Below are 15,214 nucleotides of genomic sequence, written 5' to 3'. Positions count from 1 at the left end.
TACCACAGAACTACGATATTTTAGTTGATATTAAAAAAAAATTAAGTCGATGCTTTTTTAAGCAGCTAATGTAAATAACACAGGTCGAGACACAGTTTATAATTATAGTGGATATAGCTAAAATTGTTTCAGAAATAATATTTTACATAGTTAACTTTTAATGTTTTATACATTATTTATATAATATTTATATATAAAAATCATAGCTTGCTATAAATTGAAATGGAAAGGACGGCTTCTGTCGTTAGGATGTGCCCATGGTTGATCCATGTGGTTATGTTTAGCCCTTTGAAAGGTTTGTATCCAGATCTGAAAGCATTTCTCCCTTCTTTCTCTCCTCCAATTTTCAGTCCTGGGTCCATCTCCTGCCCAGAGTGTCTACTGCCTGCTGTCCTTACTCAGGACACTCCCCACAGCAGGTGAGGAAAATTCTCCACGGAGATTTAACCCAAAAGTTCTGCCCAGCAGAACCTACCCAGCACGGCCCTAGAGATCAACCCCAAGACATTAGTGCTTTCTTCCGCTTAGCAAGAGCAACTCCCACCAACAGCGGCATCCACTCCGTCCCTTCTCTGGAAGGGCAGTGGCCGGACAATAGACAGTCTGCTACTCTGGCTCTTCAGACTTGGTGTCTCCTGGGATGGGTCCACTTTTCATTCTTGCCCCTTTGCTTCCCTATTTCTGGCTCTCCATCAGCGGGTGGCAGGCCATGCCATGGCTCATTTCCACACCCTCCCAGGAAATCTCGAGGATGGGATGAGGAGTGGGGGGTACACCACAAGGATGGCAAGGGAGACAATGCGAGCTGAAGCCAGCCATTTCTAAGAGTGTGCAAGTGCTAGGGGTTTGTGGTACAGGTCAGCTTTCCTGCATTTCCACAGCTCAGGATGGTGCATCCAGAGTAGATGGTAAGGGACCTCTCTGTTCCAAAATTGTGCTATTTGTGAAATTCACTCATCCACAAAGAGTCTCCTAATCACTACAGGGAGGATGTGAGAAACAAGAGTCCAGGACTGGGTATTTAGATTCAGGATCTGATCACTAGACACAGTCAACTTGCTCTTCTTGTTTACATCGAAAAACCAAACCAAACCCAAAACAATCCCAAACATCCTGAACCCAAAGTCAGTAAGAATAGAGTGGTGTGGAACTGAGGGACACAAGAGGGGTGTTTCCCTCTTGCCCCAATAGCTATTTTCTTGATCAGTGCTATGTCTGGCATTGTGTGCTACAAGGGAAACTGGAACTTTCCTCACAGGCCTGGGATTCCCCTGGTCACATGGTAACCAGCAGACTGGACTCAGATTATTTTAGTGTTTGTTCCAGAAGAAGCTCAAGTTCACTAGAACATGAACACTTAAACCAATTGCACATCCAGGGTTCCGGCACTTGGTGTTAGTTTGTTGTTGTTTCCATATAGGTGTGTGCTACCTATGCTGGAAGGCCACAAGGTAAGTGGTGGGGCTTTTTTCTTCATTTTTTTAAGACCAGGTGGGCAAAAAAGTTTTTCCCTACATTCTACTGTCTGATGAGATTGGCGAGCAGCAAGAACTTGCTGTCAGTAGTCACTTTACAAGCGCAGCTTGGAAGGCGGGTGGCACCTACACCATGTTGTGGTGATTGTTCCTGTCAATAATGTCCACCGGGGAAAGGATTTCCTTCCGGATGGCAGGAGGAGGCAGCGAGAGTGTTGACTTGGTCTTGAAGAGGTCAGACACGAAGAAAACCTAGAAACACAAGTCAGAGATTCAAATCAGTCAAGTGACATCTGTGACCTTGGCAGAAAGAAGCATTGCAGACAGGAGCATGAACTGTAGGAAAAGGGAGCTCCAAAATCAATGACTGTTTAATAAGGAAGGACCAGGGAGCTCAATTTGAATTCTTATTGTATGAAGAAGGACAGTGACGCTCAGAGAAGGGCAGTGAGATGCCCAGGTTCTATGGCCTTGGAAGAAGTCAGATCTGTACACCCTCAAGCCAGTGGCCCAGACCAACCCACCCCCATTTCCTCACTTCTCAAGGCAAATGAATAGCAGTGAAAGATAAGTGCCTAAACAAAGCACACAAGTCATAATTAGTCACAGCCATAATCCACGATACTTTCCCTTCCTTTCCGCACATAGGAATCCAGGGTGTAACCCAAAGATCAGCTAGTATGAATTCCTATCTGTAGGAGTTGGAGTAAGGAAGCAGTTATGACCTCTTTTTCCTGAAAGAAAAAAAAAAAAGCCCAGTGCTATCAACAATTTCTTAGGGGTCAAGAAGCCAGGGTCTCCTTGTCGAGGGAGTCAGTCACTCAGCAGGAGGAAAGGCCAATGAACACTTTACTATCGCTGATTCCCAAGGTCCTTCCTCCCACTGAGCTGAGTGCCTCTTAGAATCTGACCGAACACCCACACATAAGAGACTAAGGACAGCTCCACTCTGCCAAGGAGGAAAGATTCAAGCACTAGATGGGTTGCTGGTGGGTTATGAGAAGTTTGTGTGATCACACAACATGAACATCACACAAACACATGAGCATCCATCATAGCTCTTTAGCAATATGTATTTATTAAAACATCACAAGTGGCAGCTCTCAGTCATGTTATTTAATAGGGAATGTGTTCCAGGGCTTCCAAGAGGGGAAGAAAACATGTTCAAAATTCTTAAGTTTAAGAGCTAGAGGGCCAGAGCTCAGTGGTAGGGAGTTTGCCTTGCATGAGGCTGACCCAGGACAGACCCTGGTTCAATCCCCAGCATCCTATATGGTCCCTTGAGCCTGCCAGGAATGAATCCTGAGCACAGAGCCAGAAGTAATCCCTGAGCATTGCCAGGTATGGCTCAAAACAAACAAACAAACAAACAAACAAAAAAGTTTAAGAACTTTCTAGAGCCAAAGCAAAGGTCTTGTCCTTGGAAGATAGAAGGATCTTTAATGATAGTACTGATGCTACATCACACTGCTGATAAACTGACCCAAAAAACTGAAGGTCTTAGTAAAGCTTCCCTACCTTCCATGTTGTAGCAAACAGCATCTGATGTGGATCATCTGTTGAACCCATCAATACAGTCACTTCCTCAGTAATACTACAATCAAACTAAGCACCACAAAAGTGGCGATGCTAGTTTCATTGGGAGACCCAGTTACTTCAGACTTGATAGAATAAAATCCTTTTACTTTCTGAATTATTCATTCATTCCTTATAGAGCTGTTCAGAAGACTGCACTATTACTACACTAACAGAAGAAAGTAAAATATTAGTCATAATACTTCTGTAGCCTGAAGTGCTATTGAATGGTTTGCATAGAGAAAAACAAAACCTTTTGTTTCTTTTCTAAAGAGAATAAGGAAAAGTATAGCAGAAAAATGAGGTGGTTCTCCTAGACAGAGCCCAACTTGAGACAAGATGAGCCGTTCTACCAGGAAACACTAAGATTTCTGGTTTAGAAACCCTTTGCTATGGCAAAGGGGGCTCTAAGTACCCCCATTATATGAAAATACCAACAGATGTGACAACATTTAAATGTAAAGATTATTCCATTTTTTCATGATTCTCTTGGAGCAGAGCCAAGACCTTATTTCTTCCTAGAAATTTTCTCTGTTTCTGAGGAACTAGTTTTGTTCACTCCCTCCAAACCTGCCTATTAATTCCTCTTCGCCCAGCTAGCAGCTAGCTCCATCCAAGAATCAGCAGTGCCTCCTTCTTAGAGATCTTGCTCCTAACCTTCACACTATCTGCTGATTAATATAATAGAGGGCTGCCCCCCACTCCCACACAAACATCCCCCTTCAAGATCCTGACGCCACTTTTATCTACTGGCTTCCTTCCCACTAATTTCCAGGCCTCCTATCGTCTATATATTAGGGTTTCCGCTTCCTAACAGCAAGATGGGAATAACCTGAAGGTCATAAGCAACTCTATGTCCAGAATCTAACTCAATTCTTTCTGTAATACTCTGGGTCCGCAGGTCATGAGAAGGCTTACAGTCAAGTCAACGTTCTCTGATGTTTCCAAAACATAGCTTGTTAGCCTTTCTCTTTTGAAAGAAAAAGATGGAGTTCTGGGTCACTAATGTCAACTTGGATACCCTACAATTAGCTGAAATAAGCACACCCCAGAAATGTTTGTTGTACAATTTCTAAATTCCTCTCTAGAGAAGTGCATTACTGGATTACTACTAGCACACACAGCTCCTAGAGATGTCAAGGGGAACCTCACACACATGCGTACATGAGCACATCTGAGTGACAAGAAGAGTAGTAGAGAAGTATCTTGCAGAAACACTTTAAAGATGCATTTTACATTTAGCATGCCTTGAGGTTATACAAGAACTTCTGGGGGATTGTGAGACTTGATCCTTTCAAGCAGAACTCCTAAAGGACTGTTGAAATGAATATATCTTGATCATGAGCAATTTCACTTACCAAAGATGGTCTCTAGCCAAAAAAGAAAACCCAGGGTGGGGAACATCTACACACATGAAGTAGCTCTCTTGGTCTATAGAATACACTCATTCACAGCCCACAGATCTGGATCGGGGCAGGGGGCAATCAAATAATAAATATAGTCTCTGTAAGCTAGAAATTTATACCCTGAGCATCAAGAAAAGTTCTAAGGTACATACTGCCCTGTGCCTTTGCTTTTCAATTGCATGTCACTGATTTTAAACTGGATAAATGACTTTTTTGGATAAAATTCAATCAGCAAACACATGCCCAACATCTACCCTGTGCCAAGTCCTATGATGGTAATGATAACCAGACATTGGAGTCCTTTGCCTCTGGAGAGCTCACTGGGTAATGGGGAAGCTATGACAAGTAAACAGATAACTACAATCCAGCCTTATGTGCATGATAGTGGAGGGAACCCAGGTGTTAAATTGCAAAGAATGTGGCAGAGGAGTAGGGAGAAGATGGGGATGGCTGCACCCTAAGGAATATATTAGAGCTTAGTTTCAAAGAATAAGTAAGTGGGAGTTAGCCTGCTGGTGAATGCCAGGAATGTTGTTTTAGGCAAAAGGAACAGTTTGAGCAAAGGCACAGGATTCTAAGGAAAGTACAGCACATTCATACACTATAGGAAACCCAGGAAGGGGAGGGCCAACCAATCAGTGATGCTGAAGGAAAAGAATCATCCTTTGACTCATAGAGAAATTCAGATATGATATTCTTGACCTGAGGAACCATTATCAAGGTCAACGTAGCATGAGGAAGAAATTAACAGTAAGATCACAGGCTTGCATTAAGATGAAGGCACTGGAAAGAACAATGTACTAATGTCACAAGACACACCATATTCTCATCCATCTCCAAGTCTTTGGGCTTCACCTTCTATATGAGGATTCTCTGCAGAAAGACTGAAGGTAGGGGTACCAATAGGAAATACATTTTTTTGTTTTGTTGTTTTTTTTGGGCCACACCTAGCGGTGCTCAGGGGTTACTCCTGGCTATCTGCTCAGAAATAGCTCTATACAGGGGACCATATGGGATGCCGGGATTCAAACCAACAAACTTAGGTCCTGGGTCAGCTGCTTGCAAGGCAAATGCCACTGTGCTATCTCTCGGGACCACCAATAGAAATAAATCCTTGCACTTGTTCCCATCAAAGCTCTTTGAATTGAGATGACTACACTAAGAGAAAAATATAACTCTACTTTTCCCTGAATGCTATAATTTTTGGGGCCTGGAGAGTATCTTGGGAAAGAGTTCTCAGAGTGAGAACGGCAAGCTATTCTGTGTTATGGGGCTATAAGATTAACTAGTTTACCCTGGTATTCAGATAATGTAGCCCTGCCAATACACACAAGATATACCCAATCATAGCAGCTCTAGATTGGAAAATTCATTTACTATGATGAGATGATAAGAAAGAAGGATCCTCAGTGCAAGAGGTCAGGATAAGGACTGAACCAGTGTGTTACCTTCTCCAAGTCCCCAACCAATATGTGTAGCCTAGGGGCCAAGTTTTGCTCTTTGAAGTGGGGCCAAGGAGCTTGTCTTCAAAGCCAACTATTTTAGGAAAATACATATGTGACAGATAAACATTTTTGGAAAAGAGTTTTTTGTTTTGTTTTTGTTTTTGGGCCACACACAGTGACACTCAGGGGTTACTCCTGGCTATGCGCTCAGAAATTGCTCCTGGCTTAGGGGGGGCCATATGGGATGCCAGGGATCAAACTGAGATGTGTCTGGGTCAGCCCCATGAAAGGCAAATGCCCTACCGCTGTGTTATTGATCCAGCCCCTGGGAAAGAGTTATTATATAGGCTGGTTGTGGCCTAGATTTATTTATAATATAACAAAAGGCATAAATGTGGTACAGTGTATGCTGGTACAGTGTGTAAATAAGATCTGTTGTGTTCAATTCCCACATACACTCTTCCCCAGACCCTGACGCAGAAGAAGAGAAGGAGCTAGAGGAAAGGAAAGGAAAGGGAAAAAAAAAAAAAAAAAGATGATGCTCAGTACAGAGACTGAAGCAGTCTGGCACAAGCCCCATGGCTAGACACAAACTTTACACAAGACATGCAAGTTCTGTTTCTAAAGTCTAAAAGTTTCTGAAGCCCTTTGGATAAGGGGGTGCAGGGGTGGATGAGTAAGCACAACCACAGAGGAAAATGTTTCAAATGTCTTCTTGTTGGTATTTGCTGGATTTGAGATCCCTCCACCCCCATTCCTGGGCTACACATACCCAGTCCTGGGTTACTGCCTAGAACAGACCAAGAACTGAGCTATCCAGCATGGAGGGAAGACTGGGTCGAAGCCAGGTTTCCACAGTCCTTGTTGCAAATGGCCAAGGATATTCTGAGGGTCCTTTTGTCAAGGGCAGAATCTGACCATAAGATTGTCCTTGATGTGTTGGAGTCCCTGACTGTTTTAACTTCCAAAAATGGTAAATGAATTCCAAAACATAGTGCCTCTTGTAGAAGCAGACTAGTGGGGGGCAAAAGAGGGGTGGAGGGGAGTGGACACTGGTGAAAGGATCAGTATTGAAACTGTGCCTGAAACCCAATCATGAGTAACTGTAATTTCACGGTGATTACATTAAAAATCACATTTTTAGAAATTGGATTCTTACACATCATTTTCCTGTTTGTTTGCTTATTTCCTCTTGAGCTTCCCAAGTAGTGGTTAGGGGGCCAGGGTCCACTCCTGGTGATTCTTGGCAAATACAGCTGGTAAATTGGTGCTGGTAACTGGGCCACCTTGAATCAGGGACCTCTAGGATTATATGCAATAGTGCTTGGAGGAGGAGGAATCTCCAGGGCTATAACCAACAATGCTTGGGAGGTCATGGGGTGCTGGGGATTGAATCCAGGTTATGCGTAAACAAGGTATATGCCTTAACCTCTGCACTATCTCTGGCTCCTACAGTGGAATTTTTATAAGACCCAATTGAGCTCAGACAAATAAAATAAAATAAATAAAAATAAAAGCAGATGATGGGGGAGGGGTGACAGCATACACAGCAGTGCTCAGGGGGTAACTCCTGGTTCTATGGTCAGAAATCATTCCGGTGCTCAAAGGCCTACATCCTATGTTGGAGATTGAACCAGGGTGGGCCACATGCAAGGCAAGTGCCCTTTCGATTGTACTATCTCTCTGGCTCCAAGCAACAGACACTGTTTTAAAAATCCCTAGAGCAGAAGAAAACTGCAAATTGTCTATTCTAGTATTTGTTCAAGTTATAATTCTACGAACAGCTATTTTAGAATTAATCAAGTGCGGGCCCGGAGAGATAGCACAGTGGCGTTTGCCTTGCAAGCAGCTGATCCAGGACCTAAGGTGTTGGTTCAAATCCCGGTGTCCCATATGGTCCCCCATGCCTGCCAGGAGCTATTTCTGAGCAGACAGCCAGGAGTAACCCCTGAGTACCGCCAGGTGTGACCCAAAAAAAAAAAAAAAAAAAAGAATTGATCAGGTGCTTTTTTGAAAAGAGAGGCTTCCTGCAAGTCAAGTGAGGCTTGCAAATCTGTGCTTTGATTCATTGAAAGGGTCTATGTGATGTGGACAGTGGTTAGACATGGCCATAAGATCTCAAATCCTAGGTTTGCCAGTTAAGAGTTGACTTTGAGATGCTTTATAACCTCCCTGAGCAGCTCCTTAATCTGGAGACTGGACATTAAGATATCTTAATGATACCTTGAGATTCTTTAAGATGCCCTTTCTTTTTTATTTTTTTTTTGGTGCCTAACTGAACTTTAAATGACCTCTGCCTTTGCACTAGGCATAGGCTTCAACATTATCTCAGGGCCCCTTCAAACTAAAGGGAAGATTTACTCCTAGCCCAGCTCAGTAATTCTCCACAAATTCAGCCAGCCCCTTTGGAAGTCCAGGGCCACGTGTCACTCATCAGGCTCACACCCTTTGCCCTTGCCTCAGGATTTCCTCACAGCATCCTTTAACCCAGTACTGAACAATCTCAGAGATTAAGGAATCATTTTATCTTCTAGAAAATGTCCACTCATCTTTACAGAAGGACTGGTTCTGGGAATTCTCTCCCACCTTCAAATGCCCTTAAAAACAACTGGGAACATGGGGTTGGAAAGATAGCACAGCAGTAGGGTGTTTGCCTTGCACATGGCCGACCTGGGATAGGCCTGGGTTCAATTCCCAGCATCCCATATGATCCCTTGGGACTGCCAGGAGCGATTCTGAGAACCAGGAGTAACCCCTGAGCACCCGCCAGGTGTGACCCCAAAACAAACAAAAACAAAAACACAACTGGGTTTAATCCCAAGCACCACATTTTGTCCTGGAGCATCACATAAAGTGATGAGTCTGTGAATGCAAAACCAAAAATAAACCCTTGATCACAGCTGGGTGTGGCCCACAAACAAACAAACAAACAAACAACCCCCAAAAGTAAAACCACTGGGTAGCTACTGCTAGCACTTGTAAAGGTTAAATTAAGATGACGCATGAGGATGAATCACACACAGGAGCAGAGCTTCTTTAAAAGAAAAAAAAGGTTTTAGACATGCACAGGTAACTCTACTGGATTATGGATTTTTTTTGTTTTCTTTTTTGTTTTGTTTTTAGGGCCACACTCTGTGACGCTCAGGAGGCTGTGTGGAAGTGGCTTTATAAGAACATCTGAATCTTAGAAAAAAGATTTCACAGTGTGGAGCAAAGATCCCACCACCATCTTTTAAGGACTGGTGTGTCCCTCTGCCTTTGCTTTGCTTCCTCTGGCCCTCATACCCATGCTAAGACTTGGGAACCAAGGTTGGCCTCATGGCCTGCTGGACAAAGACCAGGCTTTGCAGAAGAGAGCTGGTAGGTGAGTTTCTAGGTTGCCTAGTGCACCCTGGCAGTAAGGGGATCAAGCACAGGAAGAGAGGGGGATGTAGCTTGCACAAGGACAAGCCTCCAGCATGCCAAGAGAAGCAAAGTGGAACTTCGCTCCTCCTCCTGATCCAACCCCCTTTCTCTGCATACAAGAGAGGGAAACTGTGCTTGTGGACAATTCATGTGAGCAGCCATGCTTGTCTTTGTGCTGGGGTCAGCAGGCAGCATGCAGAGACAAAGCATCTCCTGGCCTGTCCTACATCCTGGAGGAAGAGAGGGGCATAGAAGAGCCAAAGGCAGGCAGCATCCCACCCCCAGGAGAGGAAGGCTGGGAAAACCAGGCCTTATGTTTATGAACTTCACCAGCAGCTGCTTCCTCCATTCAGGCCACAATCATGGCGGCCTGGCCCTGCCCTGACCCCTCCCAGGGCCCCATAATTTGCCATCTGTTGAAGGGTCAGGGAGGAGGTGAACAGAGAGGCAAATTGTCACCAGGCAGGAAGTGAACTGCTATCTGCCTCTTCATTCCAGACCTTGGTTAACTCCAGGGATTGGGCCTTGAACATCCCCCCAGAGGGTTCATTGCTTAGCTGGGTGACAATGCGTGTGTAGGGGCAGGAGGCAACAGCCGAGGTCAGTCCTTGCTGGTGTTTGTATTGGCCCGTCTGTGTGTGTGTCTGGGGGATGCTGAGAGTTGCTGAGAGTAGTTAGATATCTGGTGTCTGGATATAATGGGGTTTCCCGAGTTATGACAATTATGACAATTTAATTACAACAGAACCAGATGGTAGATCCAAGTGGGCAGCTAGGGTTCCCTTCCTTGCTCTGCTCTGTGTGATGTCTCCAGGTGTGAAGGCTCTCTGGCCCCACTTGCTCATGTTCCTTTTGTTGTGAAGCCCCCTGGATTTTTGTCTACTGGGTTCCTCCTCCTTCCCTCTCAGCAGACACTTCAACTAGTGACCTGTGGGGGAGGACTGAACCCAGTTCTTTTTGGCAAGTGATTTTTGTCTAGACAAGTCGGCTTGCTGTGACAAGACTTACCCTCACAGACCCAGGAGAAGGGGGAGTGCTGGGCTGGCTTGGCCTGCTGCCAGGTCCCTGTGGTGACTCAGCAACATTTAGGGGTGAAGTATTGCACCCCTTGGGGACTGAAAACCAGATCAGAGCCCCCAGAAGAGACCACCTTTGTGAGCCCGCAGGGAGATGGTGCTAACTGAGAAGTCTGAGCTGGCTTGGTGTCTAGTCAGTCTGCCAGAGAGGCCTTCAGAGAGAATCTGAGGGGCAGTGTCTTGCCTGAGGTCACAAGCTAATTCCCCCAAGCATTTCTTCCTCAAAGTTTATCAAGCACCTATTGTGTTTCAGCCACATGTATTTAGCATGCGAATGAACAACCAAAAAGTTAATCCATGGATACTGCTTTTAAGACACTCACAATGGGACTGTGGAGACAGAGCTAAGCAGGCAATTATGACGGAACCAAAAGGGGCAAAGAAAGTGCAATGGGTCAGAGGTGCTTGGAGAAAGTCAGACAACTTTGACTTCAGAGAAGATAGAGAGCATTGATCTTAGATAAAACCAATAACCCCCCCCCCCATCAAAGAGGCCCATACCCTCAGACCAGGAACCACAGAAATACACCTTCAAATGCAAAATGGACTTTGTAGATAAAAGTACTAGTTCTTAAGATTGTCTTGCATTGTCAAGAGGGTGTCCTTTGAGCCCTGAGGTGAAGCATGAGGGTTTTTCAGAGAAGAAAGAACAAAAGCCAGATTGGAAGATTTGTTTGGTAGGGAAGAAGGACTGAACCAAGGGAAACAGGTAACTCTCTAGGTCCCTCAAAAGTGAAGAAAACAGGGCTAGACAGAGTGACAGTATAGTGGGGTTGGGTGCTTGCCTTGGTTGTCTCAACCCTGGCATCCCATATGACCCCTAGTGCACCACCAGGAGTAGTTTATGAGCACAGAGCCAAGAATAACCCCTAAGTATCACTGGGTATGCCCAAAAAGAATAAAAAGGGGGAAGGAAGCAGGTTCTGTCCTGAGCTTGTGGCAGAACTACAACCCAGCCAACATTTTTCTATGTGGGCCCAATGTGTCCCATTAAACATTGTGAACTCCAGAACTGAAAAAAAATGAATGCAATGTTTTAAGCCACAGGGTGGTCAGTTGTTACAAATGACACAGAAATGGATGCAGAACATGCCCTGAGAGCTGAGAGCTGAGGACTCTATCCATGGGCCCTGTGTGAAATGAAAGCTCGGAGGGGAAGTCCCAAACTCAGCTGAGTGCCTTGGGTTCAGCGGAAGAAGAGGACCATTAGAGGAGGGGGATTCACTTCTGTCCACAGCACTCCAGGTTTCTTGGACCTTCGAGAGAGAAGGAAGATGAAGTCAAGTGTTTCAAGGAAAGATTGGGCACACAAAGGGCCTAGTAAATGATGCAATTTTGTTCTGTTGACGGGAGTTCAGAGAAGCTGAATGTGAGAAGCTATGAGGAAGAGTGTAAACAGATTTTAGGTCTCCAGAAATGTGACTTGTTTCTCAAGTGCACTGCCTCTTTTTAGTTATCCTCAACTTTCCAGAACTATTGAGACAAGTGTCCAATGATGGGGCAAGAAATGGGCTTTTCCTGCCTTGTGCTGGGACACACAGCAGCAATTCTGAGGCTCTTCTGCTCCAGTAGAGAAGCAGCCTGGAGGCCCCACTCCTGCCTGCATGATGAAAGCTGAGCTCCTGGGTCTAGGATTGTACACATGAAATCTGCAAAGCAGGAGGGCAGTTACCCCTGGTCTCCTGTTTAGTTCCTTCTCCCAAGCACTAGGTATTGCCAGCCTCATCTCTGCTCCATCCAGGGCCCTGGTGGCAAATTCAATGCCTAGCTAACACCTGTTTCCTGTGCTCTTAAACTGTGATTCCCACTCACTGGGACCCTGAACTTCTCCTGAGTACCAACAGATTCTCAAAATGATAATAAAGAAGAGTCTCTGCTTGCATATGTCCACATTAGCTATTTGGCAAAAGACCAAAATATTATTCCCCTTTTTCCCAGCATGTTGATCAGTAAGACCAGGTTCCAAACCTCAAGCAAGGACTAGGATGGCCATAAATGCTGGGAGGGCACCTACGTGATCACAAAATGATACTCCTTGGGCAGTTGTTTGTACCCCTGATACCCAGCCTCACTCTCTGATGCTAAATCTCCTTGTCAAGTGCAAAGGCTGGACCGTTAGGGTCATAGGTATCTAACTCTCAGCTGGGGATTGTCATTTCTATATTTCCAGGTAGTCAAAGGCTACCTGGGCCTCCCAAGAGACAGAAATTGAGGGTGTCCATAAGGGGAGAAGTGTGAGCAATTCTTGGACCTGCAGCCTACCTATCCTGTGTTCTAACCCACCAAATCCAAACAGGAGCAATTAACTCATTGACCCTTTGAGAAATGCACCCAAGTTCCCAGATTCCACTTAATGCTCTAGGATATCAAGAGAAGACTAGGGGCCAGAGAGATAGCATAGTGGTAGGTATTTGCCTTGCACGTGGCCAACCTGGGGGACCTGGTTTAATTCCTGGCCTCCCATATGGTCCACTAGACTGCCAAGGACAATTTCTGAGTGTAGAGCCAGGAGTAACCTCTGAGCACTGCTGGGTGTGGCCTGAAAGCCAATCAATTATCAATAAATAAAGTTTTTTTTTTTTTTTTTTTAAAGGAAAGGCTACTTATCCATGGATCTTTAACCTTTTCTTGTCAGGGGTATAGAAAGCCCCAATTAAGGCAAAAAGCACAACCACAGAGCCCAGGGACTGATCTCCTGCCCAAAGTAGCACCTACCTAGAAAGGCCTAGAAAGCAAGACTTGTTCCACGTCTTGCCAGTCCCCCCTTCCCTAGTGCCATTTTACATCAAGGGCTGGTGACAGCTACTCTCATTAGTGGTAAGTTTTCCCTATCACCTTCCTACTGGGCCTGACTGAAAAAAAGAAAACCATGAAGAGAAACATCAACACTGTGCTCCCCTCTTAGCTTCTCTTCTTTTCTATGTACACTGCATACTGGGGAAGATTCTTGCTGGTCAGGCCAAGCTTTCTGCCCATGACTCTGATGCAAGTGCCACTTTGCACTGTACCACCAGTGCTTGGTCTGTTGTATGGAGCAATTGAGCAGGGCTTTCCCAAATAGCAAATTCTGAAGTTTTGTTCTTATAAAAAATGCCCTCTATAAGCATGCCAACATCAACTCACTAATTCTTTCCTGGGCACACTGACTTCCTTTGAGCCAGGGCTCCTGAAAGACCACAGGAGTCCAAGAGAACAACTATCCTGGTTGTTATATTGCCCCTGCTTCTTGGAATGCATCTTTATAAGGGAGCCATTCCCCCCCACCCCCAACCAACAATCTCCAAGCAGGAAGATGCCAACCTAGAGGAGAGAAGAGGGATATTAGTGGAGATGTGGGGTTGTTGCCAGGTCTCCCATCAGTAATGAGGAAGGAACTAGTCTGTCTGTCTCTATCTCTGTCTCTGTCTCTGTCTCGTCCATGGTCTGCACACTGTGGACAAAGAACATCCTCATAACCAAGCAAGCAACATGTATGGTACTTAAACAACCATTTCTGGTTTCTGGGGCTCTCGTTGGACTAGGATAAACTTTGGGATAGGAGCCAGGAAGACACCATCTAGGTAAAATTTTTATTATCTTCACCAAATACTCATTTTCCACTTTAAGCAGCAGAACAGGCAGAGATTTGCAAGGAAATGGGGCTCAGGCCAAGGAGAGGCTGTCCCCACCCCACCAATGTCAGGATGAGCTACAAAAAAAGAGGAGCCCACAGAGGATAGGATGCTTGCCTTGCCTACAGCTTGCCTCAGTTCAATCGCGGGTATCCCATCTGGCCTCCCCAAGCTCCACCAGGAGTAATTCCCATGTTCAAAACCAGGCGTAAACCCTGAACATCACACAAGGTATGACTCTAAAACTTATAATTAAAATGGAAGGGAAGTCCATTCATTTGGGAGTAAGTCAAAGGTCTATTCCAAGTCCATTATGCAGCAAGCTCTGTGCCTAGCTGTTTCAGCATCTGAACCTCTAGGGAGGGCAGAAATTCCAACCAAATCTAGTCAAAACATCATTTTAGGCTGAGCAAGTAGCATTAAAGGTCATGATCAGTGTTGCTTTCCCAGAAGTAGGCATCATACTTGTCCACCAAAGTGACATGAGCACCCAATGAGTCAAGAGACTGATTTGGCATGTGACTGGGGAAGTATCTTCCTCTCTTGAACCCTAAAAAGGCTACATGCACACAGTGAGCTGTCAGATAATTCCTAAATCTCTTCTAACGCTGTGGGAGCCCCAACTCCATGTTCATGGAGAAGAGAAGTCCTAGATCCTGCTAAAATTCCAATGCCTAGGCTGCGAGGAAAGCAGAATCTCTGTATTGGAGTCCCAGAGTGATGCTCTTCCTATACTAGGCAGAGGACAGGCCAAAATTCTACCGAAATGCATCTGGAGTGCTGCCTGTATAGGGGACATGATGTGACTTACTATGCAGAAGGCCACCAGGGCTCCTTGTGCGAATCCTGCCAGGACATCGCTGGGGTGGTGCTTGTGGTCAGAGACGCGGGACAATCCTGTGTAAAAGGCCATCATGATCAGGGTGAACTGTAGGAGGGGTCGCAGCAGGCGGGCACCTCGCCAGGTGAAGCGGGCCTGCAGGTACAGCTGGAGGGAGAGAAGAGAAACAGAGATTCAGGACTTGATCACATTCCAACACATAGCTCTTCCACTAGATGGAAAATATCTGGAACCAAATGGAACCACACCAGGGGTGGCATGTTGTAGACAGAACACTCAACTTGGACATGACCTCAAGCTAATCATTTGAAACCTGAACCGTAGTCCCTATAATAACACACACACACACACACACACACACACACACACACACACACACA

At 45.2% G+C, this 15,214-nt stretch overlaps 1 protein-coding gene across 1 annotated transcript in view; it reads right to left on the bottom strand.

Moving 5' to 3' along the window:
- Nucleotides 1-1,008: 1,008 nt before the first annotated feature.
- Nucleotides 1,009-15,214, bottom strand: part of PLPP3 (phospholipid phosphatase 3) — an 85,136-nt gene continuing 70,930 nt past the window's right edge. Inside the window, exons 5-6 of the mRNA XM_049774601.1 lie at nt 14,805-14,981; nt 1,009-1,727 (exon numbers count right to left, since the gene is read on the bottom strand). Coding sequence (XP_049630558.1) covers nt 1,602-1,727; nt 14,805-14,981 — 303 coding nt within the window. The 3' untranslated portion in view covers nt 1,009-1,601. The remainder of the gene's footprint in view (nt 1,728-14,804; nt 14,982-15,214) is intronic.

This window comes from Suncus etruscus, chromosome 6 (assembly GCF_024139225.1).
Source record: "Suncus etruscus isolate mSunEtr1 chromosome 6, mSunEtr1.pri.cur, whole genome shotgun sequence".
NCBI lineage: Eukaryota > Metazoa > Chordata > Mammalia > Eulipotyphla > Soricidae > Suncus > Suncus etruscus.
This window is presented reverse-complemented; position numbering and strand designations above follow the sequence as displayed.